This window comes from Ornithorhynchus anatinus, chromosome 4 (assembly GCF_004115215.2).
Source record: "Ornithorhynchus anatinus isolate Pmale09 chromosome 4, mOrnAna1.pri.v4, whole genome shotgun sequence".
Taxonomy (NCBI): domain Eukaryota; kingdom Metazoa; phylum Chordata; class Mammalia; order Monotremata; family Ornithorhynchidae; genus Ornithorhynchus; species Ornithorhynchus anatinus.
In genome coordinates this window covers 120,937,175-120,953,941 of record NC_041731.1, presented here as the reverse complement: position 1 = coordinate 120,953,941, position 16,767 = coordinate 120,937,175, and the positions used below count along the sequence as shown (strand labels likewise).

At 40.7% G+C, this 16,767-nt stretch overlaps 1 protein-coding gene across 2 annotated transcripts in view; it reads left to right on the top strand.

Moving 5' to 3' along the window:
- The window catches only part of CPEB2 (cytoplasmic polyadenylation element binding protein 2), a 79,978-nt gene that overhangs the window by 42,310 nt on the left and 20,901 nt on the right, over positions 1–16,767 (top strand). For both annotated transcript variants that reach the window (XM_039911934.1, XM_029062056.2), the window contains exons 7-8: positions 12,565–12,735; positions 16,631–16,720. In XM_039911934.1, the coding sequence (XP_039767868.1) occupies positions 12,565–12,735; positions 16,631–16,720 (261 nt within the window). The remainder of the gene's footprint in view (positions 1–12,564; positions 12,736–16,630; positions 16,721–16,767) is intronic.

Sequence of the window (16,767 nt, the reverse complement as noted above, 5' to 3'; positions counted from 1 at the left end):
CAGCAGAAATGTCAGCCAAAAGTAGAACTAGAGGCAGGCTTCATTCTGTGGCCTGAGAGGTATTCTCCCCACAGCCATAATGAAACATATCAGTCAAATGATGGTCGAAGAAAACTTCACAGACCCTGCATTGCGTTCAAGCGGGTATGTCAGAAGCAACTTAATTTCCGCTAGCACTAGTAGGGAGTGGTGGTTGGCAGGCAGAGTTTCCTGTACTAGGCAAGGCCAACTCAACTCCGAACAATTCAGGGTTTCTTTATATGCAGTCGGGTACAGCATCCAAGCTTCAGTCGTAATAGAAGAGCACGGTACATGGATGGTATTTATCGAGTGCTTACTATGTGCAGAACACTCTATCAGCAGGATAGCATGACAACCTTGCTCTATGACAGCTCCTATAAATGTATGCCTGGACTTCAGTTTCTATTTTTGGTAATCTGGGGTCTAAATCTTGTATTTATTAAAAAAAAAACACACATTTTTTCATACTTCTATTGACATGTTAGGCAAACAATTCCTTCTCCACTTTATCTTGGTGTTCAACTTCCAGTCTGAAAATTCTTCTTTTCATGAAGCCAGGCATTCAAGTTTTGGTCTTATACATCAAGTGCTTGATCAGGCCTTGGCTACTTTTACATATTACTATATCCCCAAACTACCTAGCCCACAGAAACTGAATTTAGAAGTGAATTTGTGCCAGGCTGAAATCTTCAATTTTGAACTCCTCAGCAGCTCTGAACCCCCCCGCCGCTCCCCCCCCCCACAAGCAGAGTGACTAGCCCTTCAAACCCTAGAAGTTCACAGGGGCCACTTTTCATTTTCTGGGCATGGTAGCAATAATAACCCCTCCTGCCTCCATTTTTCTATATTCTGCCATTCCCATTTTCTTACTTTAATAAAACCAAACCTTCATTTTCCATATTTTCAGCCTCTGGCAGACCACTGAGCTATACTTTTAAAAGCGAGTTTATACTTTATATTTACTTTTTTTTTAAAAAAAAAGCTTTCCTCTTTCATGATTTCCAAGTTAGTTTAAAATACATCCTAGGGCAAAATGAGTACATTATTCTGTATGCACTCAACTCCTAGAGTAGGAATGTTATCACTAATAATGTTATGATTAAATGATAGCCTGTAATGCATTGGCTATTTCAAATTATTACTGCGTCCTTACGGGCTCTGTATGCTTTGAATGTGCTTGAGAACATGGCAGCCTGGACCTGGAATCTGTATTAGCTGTTTGATGTCTCAACACTGCAACTTCTTCTGGAGGAGGAGTTCTCTTAAGTTTTGTCATCTCCCGGTGTAGGTAACACTAAGAACAGTGTACATGTAAACAATTTATATAGGTATCAATATGTAATCTTCAGGGAATGGGATAATGTAAAACCCTTGTGAAAAGGAAGAAAGTAATGAAGAACTTTATTTTATAATGGTATTTGTTAAGAGCTTACAAGTGCATTGGAGATAGATATAAGGAAATCACCTTGGATGCAGTCCCTGTCCCATGTGGGATTCACTCTAAGAGGAGGGAGAATATCAATATTTAATCCCCGTTTTACAGATGAGGAGACTGAGACATAAAGAAGTTATGTGACTTGCCTAAATTCACAGAGTAGGCAAGTGGCAGAGCCAGGAGTGGAACCCATGTCCTTGTGATTCTCAGGGCAGTGCTCAATCAGTCATATTTATTGAGTGCCTATGGTGTGCAGTATACTGTTCTAAATGCTTGGGAGAATATGGTATAACAGATTTGGGAAACATGTTCCCAGCCCACAAGGAGCTTGCAGCCCAGAGGGGAATTAAGATATTTGTTAAGTACTTACTATGTGCCGGGCATTGTGCTAAGCACAGGGGTGGATGCAAGCAAATTGGTTTGGACATAGTCCCTGCCTCATGGGGCTCACAGTCTCAATCCCCGTTTTACAGATGAGGTAACTGAGGCAAGGAGATGTGAAGTGACCTGCCCAAAGCCACCTAGCAGGCAAAAGGCAGAACCAGGATTAGAACTCATGATCTTCTGACTCCCAGGCCTGTGCTCTATCCACTACACCATGCTGCTGCTGTGTGATGTCACTCAAGTCACTGCTCTGTGCCTCAGTGACCTCATTTATAAAATGGGGATTTAAGACTGTGAGCCCCATGAGGGACATGGACTGTGTCCAACCTCATTACTTTGTTTCTACCCCAGCACTTAGTACAATACCTGGCACATAGTAAACACTTAACAAATACCATAAAAAAAAAAGCCTGGACTTGGGAGTCAGAGGACCTGGATCTAATCCTGTATCTCCCTCCCCCTTAGGCTGTGAGCCCCATGTGGCACAGGGACTTAATCTAACCTGATAGTCTTGTATCTTTCCCAGCACTTAGAACAGAGCTTGACACCTAGTGAGCACTTAACAAATGCCACAATTATTATTATTCAAATCTGCTTTTTAGCACCAGGTTCAGAGTTCCTGTCAATGATATATTAATGTGTGTGTACACACACACACACACACACACACAAACACGTCTTCCGTAGTTAAAAAAGGTACTTCTGAATGATTTCAACCTCAGGTGGAGAAGATAAGTAAGTTTGTCATGCATAATGCACACTTAAATGGTAAGTTGCATTCCGGGCTAAGGGAAAAGAACTTCTGGTACACAGTGGGGCTGGGATAGGAAATGACGCACCTTCTGTGTGCCAAGTATTGGAGTACAAACAAGATAAACAGGTCAGGCACAGTCACTGTCCCTCATCGAGTATGTATAGTCTAAATAGGAGGGAGAGCAAGAATTCCATAACCATTTTTACAAGTGAGGAAATGGAGGCACAGGAAAGTGAAGTGACTTGCCCAGGGTCACATAGCAAGCAGGGGGCAGAGCTGGGATGAGAACCCAGTCCTTTGACTCCTGCACCTTTTCTACTAGGCCATGCTGCTTCTCTGCTGCTTTCACTTGCTCGTAGCTCTCCTTACGTCCAATGCCTTCTTAAAATTCTACATTCTAGCAAAGCTTCCTTTATTAATTCCAACACCCTACTCTATATAAACCCATCAGCCATCTCTAACATTTGTGAACTTATTCATACATCCTCAGCACTTTTGTATGTCTGCTTATTCGAATATACATTGAATTATTTATCTTGACTGCTCTGGCGGTAAATATTTTTATGGTTGCCTCCCCTCTTAGAATGGCCATGGGGCAGGGACTGTTAATGCAGTTAGGACCATGCATTGCACTACATGGGTGCTCAATAAATACAGCTGCTGTTTCCAGGTAGAAGGATTAACTAGATGGCCTGCTAATTCTCTTGTATTGTACTCTCCCAAGTGCTTAATAAAATGCATATTCTTGGTAAGTTCATTTAGAGAATATCTTTGCACTCCACTAATTTCCAAACAGATATCTAAGAAAGGATGCAGGTACTCCCTGGGAAGACCACTTCAATTATGGGTTCATTCAAATCATATATATTGAGCACTTAGCCCGTGGGAAAGTACAACACAACAATAGACAGTAACATTCCCTACCCACAATGAGCTTGCAGTCCAGAGGTGAGGCAGACATCAATACAAATAAAATTACAGATGGGAAGCACCTTTAGGAATTGAGGGATAATAGTTCCATAGTCTAAATAAAATCTTTAATAATAATGATGGCATTTGTTAAGCACTTACTATGTGCCAAGCACTGTTCTAAGCACTGGGATGGATAGAAGGTAATCAGGTTGTCCCACTTGGTGCTTACAGTCTTGATCTCCATTTTACAGGTGAGGTAACTGAGGCACAGAGAAGTTGAGTGACTTGCCCAAAGTCACACAGCTGACAAGTGGCGGAGTAGGGATTAACGTTGGTATTTGTTATGTGCTTACTATGTGCCGAGCACTGTTCTAAGCGCTGGGGTAGACACAAGGGGATCAGGTTGTCCCACGTGGGGCTCACAGTCTTAATCCCCATTTTACAGATGAGGTAACTGAGGCACAGAGAAGTGAAGTGACTCGCCCAGAGTCACACAGCTGACAAGTGGCAGAGCCGGGATTTGAACTCATGACCTCTGACTCCAAAGCCCGTGCTCTTTCCACTGAGCCACGCTGCTTCTCGTGGGATTAGAACCCACGACCTCTGACTCCCAAGCCCATGCCCTTTCCACTAAAACACTATAATCCTGGTCACAGACAATTTAAAGCAAGCTGATTTAAGTGAAGGTTGAAAGGTTGAAAAGAGAAAGTTGATTCACTGGGGGGCATTCAAAAATGCAAAGTTCTGAAATTGGATTAAGAATTTATGACATTGTGAGCTGACAAGCTTTATTCAGTACAAACAAAAGTCTATCTGTTTTCCATGCAAATTCCGTGGAGAACATATTTTTATCTTTCAATATATGACTGAAGAATTGATTAGAAAAAAATTATGTCTTCCTACTGGAAAGAAAGCTGTCTCTTTCTTTGTCCAGAAGAGAAGAAAAAATATTTTCCTTAGTATTAAGTTATTTATAGGCATGTGAACATGATTGCTAACCAATAGGGTGGGTGAAAAAACTGAAAATCCTCAACTACTGTTGAGGATTTCCCTCGCTGCAAACAGAAAGTCAGGAGGGCAGTTCTCTACCATGTTACCAGATCTTTTGGAAAACAGTGGCCACTGTTTGCAGACCTTGGCTCTGTTTCCAATTCTGCCTCTTAAATTATTTTTTTCCTGGAATCTGAATTTTGTTTAAGATGCCTCGTCGATCTTCCTGTCGCTTTAATTTTTAGCAGACCGATTATGCCAGGTGGTATTGAATTGTTTCATGGGTACTGAAAGAGTTTTTGTTTAGCCTGTTTGCGGTTATCTCAGTTCAGCTGGCCATCCAGAAATTTCTTGGGCACCCTAGGCTTCATTCAGTATGTCCAGGGCGGAAAAGTTATAAAGCAGCAAGCATCACTTCAGTACTCAGCTGGGTTCTGTTTCAGGACATCATTTTAGGAATTTGTCACAGTGTTTAGTTTTAAATAATGGTTTTTGATACAACTGCTCAGAAGCCAAGTGTGAAATGTATAGGGGTTCTCTGAGCCTAAGTCCTGAGCCTTCAGAACCTATACAGAGGAATTGAGTATAACCATGTTCCTTTGAGTCACGAAGTGCAATGAGCAAATAGGTAGGTCTGCCTCACTTGTGAAATGCATGTTGTGAGGGGAAAGGATGGCGATGGTTGGTGTCAATCAATGATATTTTTTGAGCACTTAATAGGTGCAGGGCACTGAACTAATAGTTTAGGAAAGTCAGCTATTAGTACAGTAAGCACTTATTAAATACCAGAATTATTATTACAATGAAACAGCATTGGTAGACAATCCCTGCCTACAGGGAGCTTTCAGTTGACATGGAGAGAAATATTAAAATAGATTAGAGATGGGGAATTAGTAGAGTGTAATCACACTGATAGAAGTATTGTGGGTTGTGTAGTGGGTTTCAGAATGCTAAAGGGCTACACAGCGTAGTGCAGAGTAGACCGTAAGCTCATTGTGGGCAAGGAATGCATCTGTTATATTGTTATATCATACTCTCCCAAGCACTTAATAAATACGAAGCTCACTGTGGGCAGGGAATGTGTCTGCCAACTCTATTGTACTCACCTAAGCACTTAGTACAGGCTTTGCACATAGTATCGCACAATAAATACCATTGATAAGGTTTTGAATTCCTACGGCAGGGCTGGTTCCACTCTACCAACAGTAAGCCTGATCACTGTAGTGTCCACTGGTGCCAACGATACAGCTTTTTGGACATTGAGTTAAATTCATTACTGACATTTGCGATTGAACTTCGTTCTCTACAGAGAACATAAATCTGAAATCATTTTGTGAACAGTAAGATGATCTTAAAATAACTCTCTGGACACCCTGCCAAAAACCAGTACTTGAAAAGTCAAAATCTACTCAAACCAGAGTAATACCCTGCTCAGACCCCCGCAAAAAACTCTTTAACAGGAGCCAAGGCTGCTTTGTGAGAGTTTAAAAACAGGCTGGGTGATTTAATATTTGATGCTTATTGTGGGTTCAGGAGATAATTCTAAGCATCTGGATGACAGGGAAGGTGTATTTTGCTTTTGTTGAACTCTCCCAAACGCTTAGCAAAGTGTTCTGTAGTCAGTAAATGTCACCGACTGAGTGGTGGTAACAAAAATCTGACCAGCTGCTGCTATCTTTAAAAGAACGATAAAGAACTATTATAATCATCTCCTTTGTAGCAATATTGTTTTGTCATTATTTTCACTTCAGAATTACATTGACTTTAAAATTGAAGAAAAGAAACACAGTTTTAACCTGGTAGTAGGGAGCTGATTGATATCAATCAATGGTATATTTATTGAGTGCTTACTGTGTGCAGAGCACTGTACCAAACCCTTGGAAAAAAAATCACAACAACCCTATGTATTGACTTTTTTTTAATTAATCCTTCCTTCCTCCTCCACCCTCAGTCCTCAAAATAATCCCAAAAAACAAAGCCCCCTTCATTGTTTTATTTACAAAGTCCAGTTTCTGAGGTTCTGGAAAAAAAATATTGAAAAATATTGAACCCTTTGGAAGAAATGTGGAGGGCAAATTAATATAATAGATTTTTTTACCCCTGCTTTGATATATATGAAAACTGAGTAGAATATATATGAGTAGTGTGTGTATATATGAAAACATGGTTAGAACAGAGGAGGTGTGGAAAAATCTTGTTTTGGGTGATGTAGAAGGGCCAAGCCACAGCAGCTGGGTAGGCACTGAAGCCAAGTTAAGCAAAGGCGCTTTCTGTGGTTTCAAGTTTGTTTATAGTTTTTTTAGTGACTTGAAACAAAATTAAAAATAGTGGGATTGAAAGTCAGGAGCTGGGTTCTCTTTCAAACACTTGAATAGTTTATATGAATCTAAGGTCAAAAACAATATGAACAGAGAAGTACTTATTTTTCTAGAACTTCTCTTCCCAGTTTCTATTCTTTTAAATTTTGAGGCTAGTTCTTCAGTTCACTGTTGCTTTACTCTGATGAAATAGCTAAATCTTTTTCTATTGAATTCAGTGACTGGCTGGCACACGTCTGACAGTATAAAGTAATCAATGCCTTATTCTAACATTTATTTAAATAATGAGTGTTTTAGTCATTTAGTTTTTAGGTATATATGTCTATTTTCTTTCTCCTTAAAAGCCAATGAAGATATTGCTAGAATGGTTAGTTTTTTGATCATAGAAGTTGGTTTAGGCTTTTGTACCTCAAGTTTGAAATTGTTTAGCCTACTAGTTCTCCCTCCTTCCCTCCCTCCCTTTCTCCCTTCCTCCCTCCCTCCCTCCATTCCTCCCCTTTTCCCTTTCTCCCTTTCTGTCTTTTTTCTTCCATGCTGTGGGACTTTGGATAATTAATCAAATGATAAATGGTATTTATTGAGCACCTACTGGGTGTACAGCACTGAAATAAACTCTGGGAGAGTAATAACAATAATAATCATGGTATTTGTTAAGTGCTTACTATGTGCCAAGTATGGGAATAGATAAAAGATAATCAGGTTGTCCCATGTGGAGCTCTCAGTTTTAATCCCCATTTTATAGACGAGGTTATTGAGGCACAGAGATGTTAAGTGGCTTGCCCAAGGTCACACAGCAGATGTGGCAGAGCCAGGATTAGCTCCCACTTCCTCTGACTCCCAAGCCCGTGCTCAGTACAGTGCCAAGCATTGGTAGAGCATCAGGAAGTGTGTATATGTGTTGTAGGGTGGGGGGGTGAGGTATCAAAGTGCCTCAGGCATTCAGATCCAAGTATGCAGGTGATGCAAGAGGGAGGGTGAATAGGGTGGGAGGGACTGAGGGGTTAATCAGGAAAATCAACCTAGAGAAGATATGATTTTAGTAGGCCTTTGAAGATGAGCAGAGTGGTTGGTAGTCTATCCGAAGAGGGCGGGGTTCCAGGCCAGAGGGAGGCCATGGACCAGGGGTGGGTGGCGGGATAGATGGGATTGAAGTACAGGGAGCAGTTAGACATTCCAGGAGTGATGTGTGTGGGCTGGGTTGTAGTAGGAAATCAGCAAGATAAAAGAGGAGAGGGAGAACTGATTGAGTGCCTAAAAGCCAATGGTAAGGTGTGTCTGTAATGTGGAAGTGGTTAGACAACCACTGAAGGGTGGGGAGACGTGGACCGAACATTTTGCTTTTAGAAAATTAATCCAGTCAGCACAATGAAGTTTGGGCTGGAGCCAGGGAGGCTGATGCAGTAATTGAGGCGGGATGTGGTAAGTGCTTGGGAGAAGCAGCATGGTATAGTGGTTAGAGCACTGGCCTGGGAGGCAGAAAGTCATGGGTTCTAATTCTGCTGGGTGACATTGGGCAAGTCATTTCACTTCTGGGCCTCAGTTCCTTCATCTGTACAATGGGGATGAACACTGTGAGCCCCACGTGAGACAGGGGCTATGTTCAACCCGATTTGCTTGTATCCACCCCAGCCCTTAGTACGGTGCCTAGCACATAGTAAGAGCTTAACAAATACCAAAATTATTATTATTATTATTGTTACCAGTGTGGTGGCAGTTTGGATGGCGAGGAAGGAATGAACCATATCGATGTGAAAGTAGAAGTAGAACAAACAGGATTTGATGGCTTACTGAATGTGCGTGTTGAATGAGAGATGAATAGAGAATAAGGACAAGTTACTTAACTTCTGGACCTCACTTTTCTCGTCTATAAAATAAGGCCTGAAGCTTGTTCGCCCTCCAGTTTAGACTGTGAGCCCCATGTGGGATAGGAATTGTCTGACCTGATTATCTTTCATTCATTCATTCACTTGTATTTATTGAGTGCTTACTGTGTGCAGAGCACTGTACTAAGCACTTGGAAAGTACAATTCGGCAACAAAAGAGACAATCCCTATCCAACAACGGGCTCATATTTGTACCCCTGTGGTAATTCAGTACTTGCCATATAGTAAATGCTTAACAAATGTTATTATTACTGTTATTATTAATAAGAGATAATCTGGGTCAAGGATGATGAAAAGCCAAAACAATGTAACTTTCAGATAATAATTGCAGTTAATACAATTTGAACTCCCATTGTGTACAGTGCAGTGGTCATTCATTCATTCAGTCATGTTTATTGAGTGCTTACTGTATGCAAAGCACTATACTAAGCACTTGGAAAGTACAGTTCAGCAACAGAGAAAGACAGTCCCTGCCCACAAAGAGCTCACAGTCTAGAAGAGGGGAGACAGACATCAAAACAAGTAAACAGGCATCAATAGCATCAATATAATTAAATAGAATTATAGATATATATGCACATCAAAACACATAGACAGGCATTAATATAAATAATAGAATTATAATAATAATAATAATAATAATGTTGGTATTTGTTAAGCGCTTACTATGTGCCGAGCACTGTTCTAAGCGCTGGGGTAGACATAGGGGAATCAGGTTGTCCCTCATGGGGCTCACAGTCTTAATCCCCATTTTACAGATGAGGGAACTGAGGCACAGAGAAGTTAAGTGACTTGCCCACAGTCACACAGCCGACAAGTGGCAGAGCTGGGATTTGAACTCATGAGCCCTGACTCCAGGGCCCATGCTCTTTCCACTGAGCCATTATATATATATGCAAGTCCTGTGGGGCGGGGGGAGTGTTAGAGCAAAGGGAGCAAGTTGGGGCGATGGGGAGGGGAAGCTGAGGAAAAAGGGGGCTTAGTCTGGGAAGGTGTCCTGGAGGAGGTGAGCTTTCAATAGAGCTTTGAAGGGGAGAAGTGTGATTGTTTGGCAGATTTGATAATGGCTTTGTGGAAAGAGCACAGGCTTGGGAGTCAGAGGTCGTAGGTTCTAATCCCGACTCTGCCACTGTCAGCTGTGTGACTGAGGGCAAGTCACTTAAATTCTCTGTGCCTCAGTAACCTCATTTTACTATGGGGATTAAAACTGTGAGCCCTGTGTGAGACAACCTGCTAACCTTGTACCTATCCCGGCGCTTAGAACAGTGCTTAGCACATGGTAAGTGCTTAACAAATATCATTATTATTATTTGAGGAGGGAGGATGTTCTAAGCCAGAGGTAGGGTGTGGGCCAGGGGTTGAAGGCGGGGCAGGTGAGAACGGTAGTGTTCCTAGGCCCTCTGCTCTGTATGTTGGAAGTACCAAAAACAAACTGTCAATTTTGAAAAATATCCTAAGAATAGGCAGAGAGCAGGCTCTTTGTGACCAGGGAATATGCCACTTACTATGTTTTGCATTTCTCAAATGCTTAGTACAGTGCATGGCACTAAATGGATGCTCAATTAGTGCTGTTCCTGCTACTATGCAGATATATGCAAATCAAACTCAGAGTATTTGCCACTGAGCTCCATATTATTCTATACACTTCAGTATGGCCCTCAGGGAAATCCTGTAGCCCTTTGGTGTATCTTCAGGCTTTTATGAAACATGAGTTTCCTTCCAACTGGTAATTGTTAACTCTCATTTTAATGAACACCACAATAACATTTTTAAAAGTCTCTTTTGAAAGTGTTGCCAAACAGGGCCTGATTTAGTAAAATATTTTCAGAGTAAAATATTTTCGACTAAAGTATAGGGTCTCCTAAAGTTTGCTTGAAACAAGAGTTAACTGAGGCTATGGACAACCCTCTTTCCGGCTATCTGTAACTTATTTTTTTCTCTCCGATCTTCTTTCTTCTAGGAATTGTATGTTTATCTCGTTTCATCTAGGAATTGTAAGAAGTAGGTCTTTGTTAGTTAGTATTGTCTGTACATTTCATCCTTGGACTGTAGTGCTCAGAATCCTGAAAAAGTAACAGAAGCAGGTGTTGTAGTTGCACATTTTCATTTTTGAAAGGAAGCACAGCTTGATGTTTATTCTCGTATTGGTTACAGATGAAAGGCTGACTGATTTTTGAATACCAGCTGGGCCAAAGTTGGATTCAGATATCCCAATTTGTAGACCTATCCTAGGTTTAATTCATGTGTGCAGCCATGCATTTAATCTGTAGTCTTGCCAATATGTTAACATTTATTCCATTAAAATATTTGGTAATGCATAACATTAAGGCATAGAAGACACATTCAATTATTGTCCGTCTGTCTGATATCTTGTTTAATTTGTGAGGAGAGAAGTAATGAACCCATTAAATGTACTCTTCATATTTCTTTCTTCAAAATAAGTTGGCCAACTATTTTTGAGCTGTGAAAAATGAGCTTAGTAGTCATTTAATGGACATTGCATATTTTGTCAACATATTTTGTCCTTCTTTTCACCTGAACTCTAGGTTAGTTCTTAGTGGTGTTTTTGGCAAATGTGTAAGTTCACTCCTCCTTGAGCAACACGTTTCAGTATTTCTTTAGGACAGGAATATCTCTGCCATCTGATTGTGCTGTATTTCCATTTCATATCTGTGTGTTAGAAATCGTAACTTGTCTGACACATTTTTGTTTATGAAATTTACACAGTGATCAAATGTGTTCAAAACTTATTGAAAGCAAATTTAAAATTCCTCTTTTTAGCTTACGAGAATTATGATTCTGCTGTGGTCTTTTCAACATGTGTAAAGTATGCTCTTAAAGCCCATGTTGGAAAAATATGTTTACATCATTCTACCAAAGTTTTCGGTATTTTTTAAAAAAACCTGTTCTTTCAGAGGGCTTACTGTGCCCTTTCCTTGCCGCCCTCCTCACTGTAAAACATAGTATCAATTTTAAATTTAAATTGAAAACAAAGTTGGACCAATTGTTCAAACCCAAATTGTTTTTATAGAATTTGGTAAGTTTAAATCCACCCATACTAATATTAGCATTTATTGAACTCTTATTTGGTGCATGAAATAAAAAATAAAGAAGCAGCACCCTTCCCACGTACAAGGAGCTTATACTTGAAATATTTAAAACTGTAGTCAAAATAAAGTGCTAAGGCTGAATACTAATGAATTCTTAGGTGCTAGAGAGAGCTAAAGGGTTGATATGATTTAGAGCTCTGGGAATAAATCTGGAAAGTCTCGCAGGAATGGTGGCATTTTAGGAGAACTTTGAATTTATGCAGGCCCGTAGAGAGGGAGAATGAGGAGATGGATGGATGAAAGTCAAAAGTGAAGGACAGAAGGTTGGTTTATGAGGAACAAAGGAAGCAAGTTGGAGATTCAGTGGTGAATAGTAAAAATGAAAATAAAACTTTTGCATAAACTGCTTGGAAATAAGAAAATCATGAGGAAAATAATTTTTTAAAAAAGGCAAAATGTCAAGATGTTTAGCTGCATTTCTAAATATACTCTTGAGATAAATGTGCCCAATACTCCCAGGTACTGAAGTTCTCCAAAGAAGCTCCATGGATTTCTATTCAGCCAATAGAACTGTTTAGGGCAATGAACCAATTTTTACAATAATGAACCAGTAATTTATCAGTTGTTACCCTCAGTCACCTGAAAGAGAATCGGACTTGCTATTTTTTTATTGTTAAGTGAAGATTTCTACCAAGCAAGTTAATGTTTCCCAGTTTTGTTTGGGGTTTTTTTGTTGTTGTTTGTTAGGTAGATGTTATTTCATCCTGCTTTTCCTAACATGCAGAATTACACTTCAACATTTGTTCTTATTTTCTAGGTCGTTCGTCACTCTTTCCAATAGATGATGGCTTGCTGGATGATGGCCACACCGATCAAGTTGGTGTCTTGAATTCACCCACATGCTACTCGGCTCATCAGAATGGAGAGCGGATAGAACGTTTCTCTAGAAAAGTTTTTGTTGGTGGACTTCCTCCAGACATTGATGAAGGTGAGGTTATTTTAACGAAAAATAAACAGACACTGGAGCAAGTTACCTTGGAACCCGCCATTCTTGGAAAACGTCAAAAATCAGATGGTCTGCCTTTGGTTTAGACAGTCACATTCCTGGAAACGGATAACTGGACCTTTTGAGGTCTGTTCCATTTCTTCGATTCTAAGGGGCTATCCTAGTGTTGGAGTTTTTGAATTTAAGCTAAATCTGGACATAAAGTTGTTTAAACTGTACTAATTTGGAGCTCACTGAAGATTAATGAAAATGAAAAGATGATTATTGTCACTATTTTAGGCAAGTCTCAAAAATAAGGGATTTATTAAAAATTGTCAAGATCTTTGGGTTTATTTGCCTGCAAGCAAGGGATGATTTTTAATAGATAATTTATTCTTCCAGTGAATAAATTAACCCAACAACTAATTTGTAATGCATTTTTACTGAATGTGGGACATCTGGTCATGCTTTCAGTTGTTCTTTCAGTTTAAAAATAATTCCGTAGAATAATTTTGGGATACTTCGAATATAAAACTTACACCTTTAAAAATAAGCATTTTGGATTTTTAGCAGCTTTACAAACAGATTTCATTGCTACCCTAAAATGTCTTTCTCTTTAGTAAACTTGTACACAGTTGTCAATATATTTAATATCATTGTGTGGGATTTTCATCCAGGCAAAAAGGGCACTTTATTGAACTAATAATAGTAATAATCATGGTACTTGTTATGTGTCAAGCACTGTTCTAAGGTCTGGGTTAGGTACAAGTTAACCAGGTTGGACACAGTCTCTGTCTCACAAGGGCTCACACTCTTAATCCCCATTTTTTACAGGTGAGGTAACTGAGGCACAGAGGAAAAAAATGGTATTTTTTAAACACTTACTTTGTGCCAGGCACTGTACCAAGCTCTGGGGTGGATATAAGCAAATTGGATTGGACACAGTCCCGGTTCCTCGTGGGGCTAACAGTCTCAATCCCCATTTTACAGATGAGGTAACTGAGGCCCAGAGAAGTGAAGGGCCTTGCCCAAGTCCCACAGCAAAAAGTGGCAGAGCCTGGATTAGAACCCCTGACCTTCTGACTTCCAGGCCCGTGTTCTAGCCACTACACCATGATGAAATAACTGAGGTCTAGAGAAGTGAAGGGCCTTGCCCAGGTGACACAGCAGACAAGTGGCTCAGCCCGGGATTAGAACCCATGACCTTTACCCCAAACTGCTCCCCTGCAGCTGCTGTTATTAACCATCAGTCAAGGTTATTTATTGAGTGATTATTCTTTGCAGAGCACTGTACTAAGCACTTGGGAGATTACAATATAACAGTACAACAGACACGTTCCTTGTCACAGTAAGATTACAGTCCAGAGGGGGAGACAGTCATTAATATAAATAAATAAATTACAGATATGTCCATAGGTATCGTAAGGCTGCTGGGGGGAATAAGTAAAGGGAGCAAGTCAGGGTGACAGGGAAGGGACGGGGAGGAGAGGAGGGCTTAGCCAGGGAAGGCCTCTTTGAGAAGTGACAGGAACAGCAGCCCCAGCGCTGAGCGGGCCAGTAGAATCAGAGCCACCATTGCTCAGGTAGCAGCAGAACCAGGCCAGCAAGTGTCAGGATGGCTACTTGGGAGTTACATGGTCACCTCAACAGCTGTAGAGCCTGGTCACCTGTCTTGTTCTTGGAGGAGCAAGGTAGCCATAATATGGCTCAACCTCCCTAGGAGTCTGCCTGAGTCCTAGAGGACTCCCTAGCCTAGACCTGAGGCTGCTGAAGGTGAGAAATGCAGATTGGTGGTCTGCTGGCAGGAGCAATATCCAAAACTCTAGCAGTATAATAATAATAATGGTATTTGTTAAGCGCTTAGTATGTGCCAAGTACTATTCTAAGCAGTGGGGGGAGGATACAAGGTAATTAGGTTGTCCCACATGAGGCTCACAGTCATCCCCATTTGACAGATGAGGGAACTGAGGCACCGAGAAGTGAAGTGATTTGCCTACAGTCGCATAGCTGACAAGTGGCGGAGTCGGGATTAGAACCGTGACTTCTGATTCCTCAGCCTGGGCTCTTTCCACTGAGCCATGCTTCTTCTCATATCATGCCTCCATTTTGGGCTACCTGTGACTGCTTTCCTTGCCCTAAAAGCCATTAGCTCTGTCCCTCTCGTGTCAGTCTCCTCCACCTGAGAACCAGCATGGCCTAATTAGAAGCAGCATGGCATAGTGGATAGAACATGGGCCTGAGAGTCAGAAGGTAGTGGTTTCTAATCCCGGCTCTCCCACTTGTCTGCTGTATGACCTTGGGCAGTCACTTAACTTCTGTGCTTGTTACCTGATCTGTAAAATGGGGATCGAGAATGTGAGCCCCACATGGGACAGAGTGACACTAGCACTTCTGTGGGCACTCTGTGGGCACTCTGTCTCTTCCCCTCTTCAAAACCCTACTTAAAACTCACCTCCTCCAAGAGGCCTTCCCAGACTGAGCTCCTCTTCTCCCTCTACTCCCTCTACTACCCCCCCTTCACCTCTCCGCAGCTAAACCCTCTTTCCCCCCCATTTCCCTCTGCTCCTCCCCCTCTCCCTTCCCATCCCCTCAGCACTGTACTTGTCTGCTCAACTGTATATATTTTCATTACCCTATTTGTTTTGTTAATGAAATGTACATCGCCTTGATTCTATTTAGTTGCCATTGTTTTGATGAGATGTTCTTCCCCTTGACTCTATTTATTGCCATTGTTCTTGTCTGCCCATCTCCCCCGATTAGACTGTAAGCCCGTCAAATGGCAGAGACTGCCTCTATCTGTTGCCGACTTGTTCATTCCAAGCGCTTAGTACAGTGCTCTGCACATAGTAAGCGCTCAATAAATTCTATTGAATGAATGAATGAATGAATGAATGAATGAATGAACAGAGACTGTGTCCAACCTGATTTGGATGTATCCACCTCAGCGTTTAGTGCATTGCATGGCACATACTACGCTCTTGACAAATATCATAAATATTATTACCTCTATGGAGATGGCATTCCCTTCCCCATATCTCCTTCCTTCCCAGGGTCTCCACATCCTGTTTAAAGTGGGATGACCGAATCTGGTTCTAGCTCTCTCTAGTAAAGGTCTCACCAGGTCACTCTGGTGGGAAGATTTTTTACAACTCTTGCTTTTTTTTTGTTTGTTTTTTTAAGCAATAGCAGTTGCCCCCCAAGTCTTTCTCTCTTCTAACAACCCTTTTCTCCACCTGTTTTTAGAGTATTTGTTTTTTGATATTAAATGAAGTACTGTGTACTAGTTCAGTCCATTTTTGTAGGGCTATTTTTTTCAATTTAAGTCATCTATATTAGAGAAGTTTTGTAAGCTTTTCCTTCAAAAAGAGGAGAGATTCCTACCATAATTATTTAGATTAAAACTAGTTGATAACCTCAATTATTTGATCGCTACTTGCCCACTTTAATTTGATAGTTCTGAAGCTAGGTTTCTTATTTTTAAGGATCTGAGCTAATCTTGATGCAGATAACTGGTCATTTGGATGATGGATGTTATTATTATTACTACTAATTATAATGATATTTAGTGTTTACTATACCAAAAATTCTGCAAAGCACTTGGATAATCAGTCAGTCAATCAGTGATATCTATTGAGTACTTCTTGTGTGCCGACCACTGAAATAAGCCCTTGGGAGAGTACAGTGCAGTCCTTTCCCTAAAGGATCATACAGTCTATTGGGAAGACAGACATTAAAATAAATTACAGGTGGGTGAAGCATCAGAGCATAAGGATATGGACATAAGTGCTATGGGAGTGGAGTGAGCATCTCGTGACCTTTTAAATAGTTCATTATGGTACCTCTATGCATAATGCATTGTAATTGCTTTTAATATCTTTTTTTTTTACTGTTTTATTAGATGAAATTACTGCTAGCTTCAGACGATTTGGTCCTTTGGTGGTGGACTGGCCTCACAAAGCAGAAAGCAAGTCCTACTTTCCACCTAAAGGTAAAAAAAAAATCTCATTTTGGCTTTATTTCCCCAACAAGTAAAGA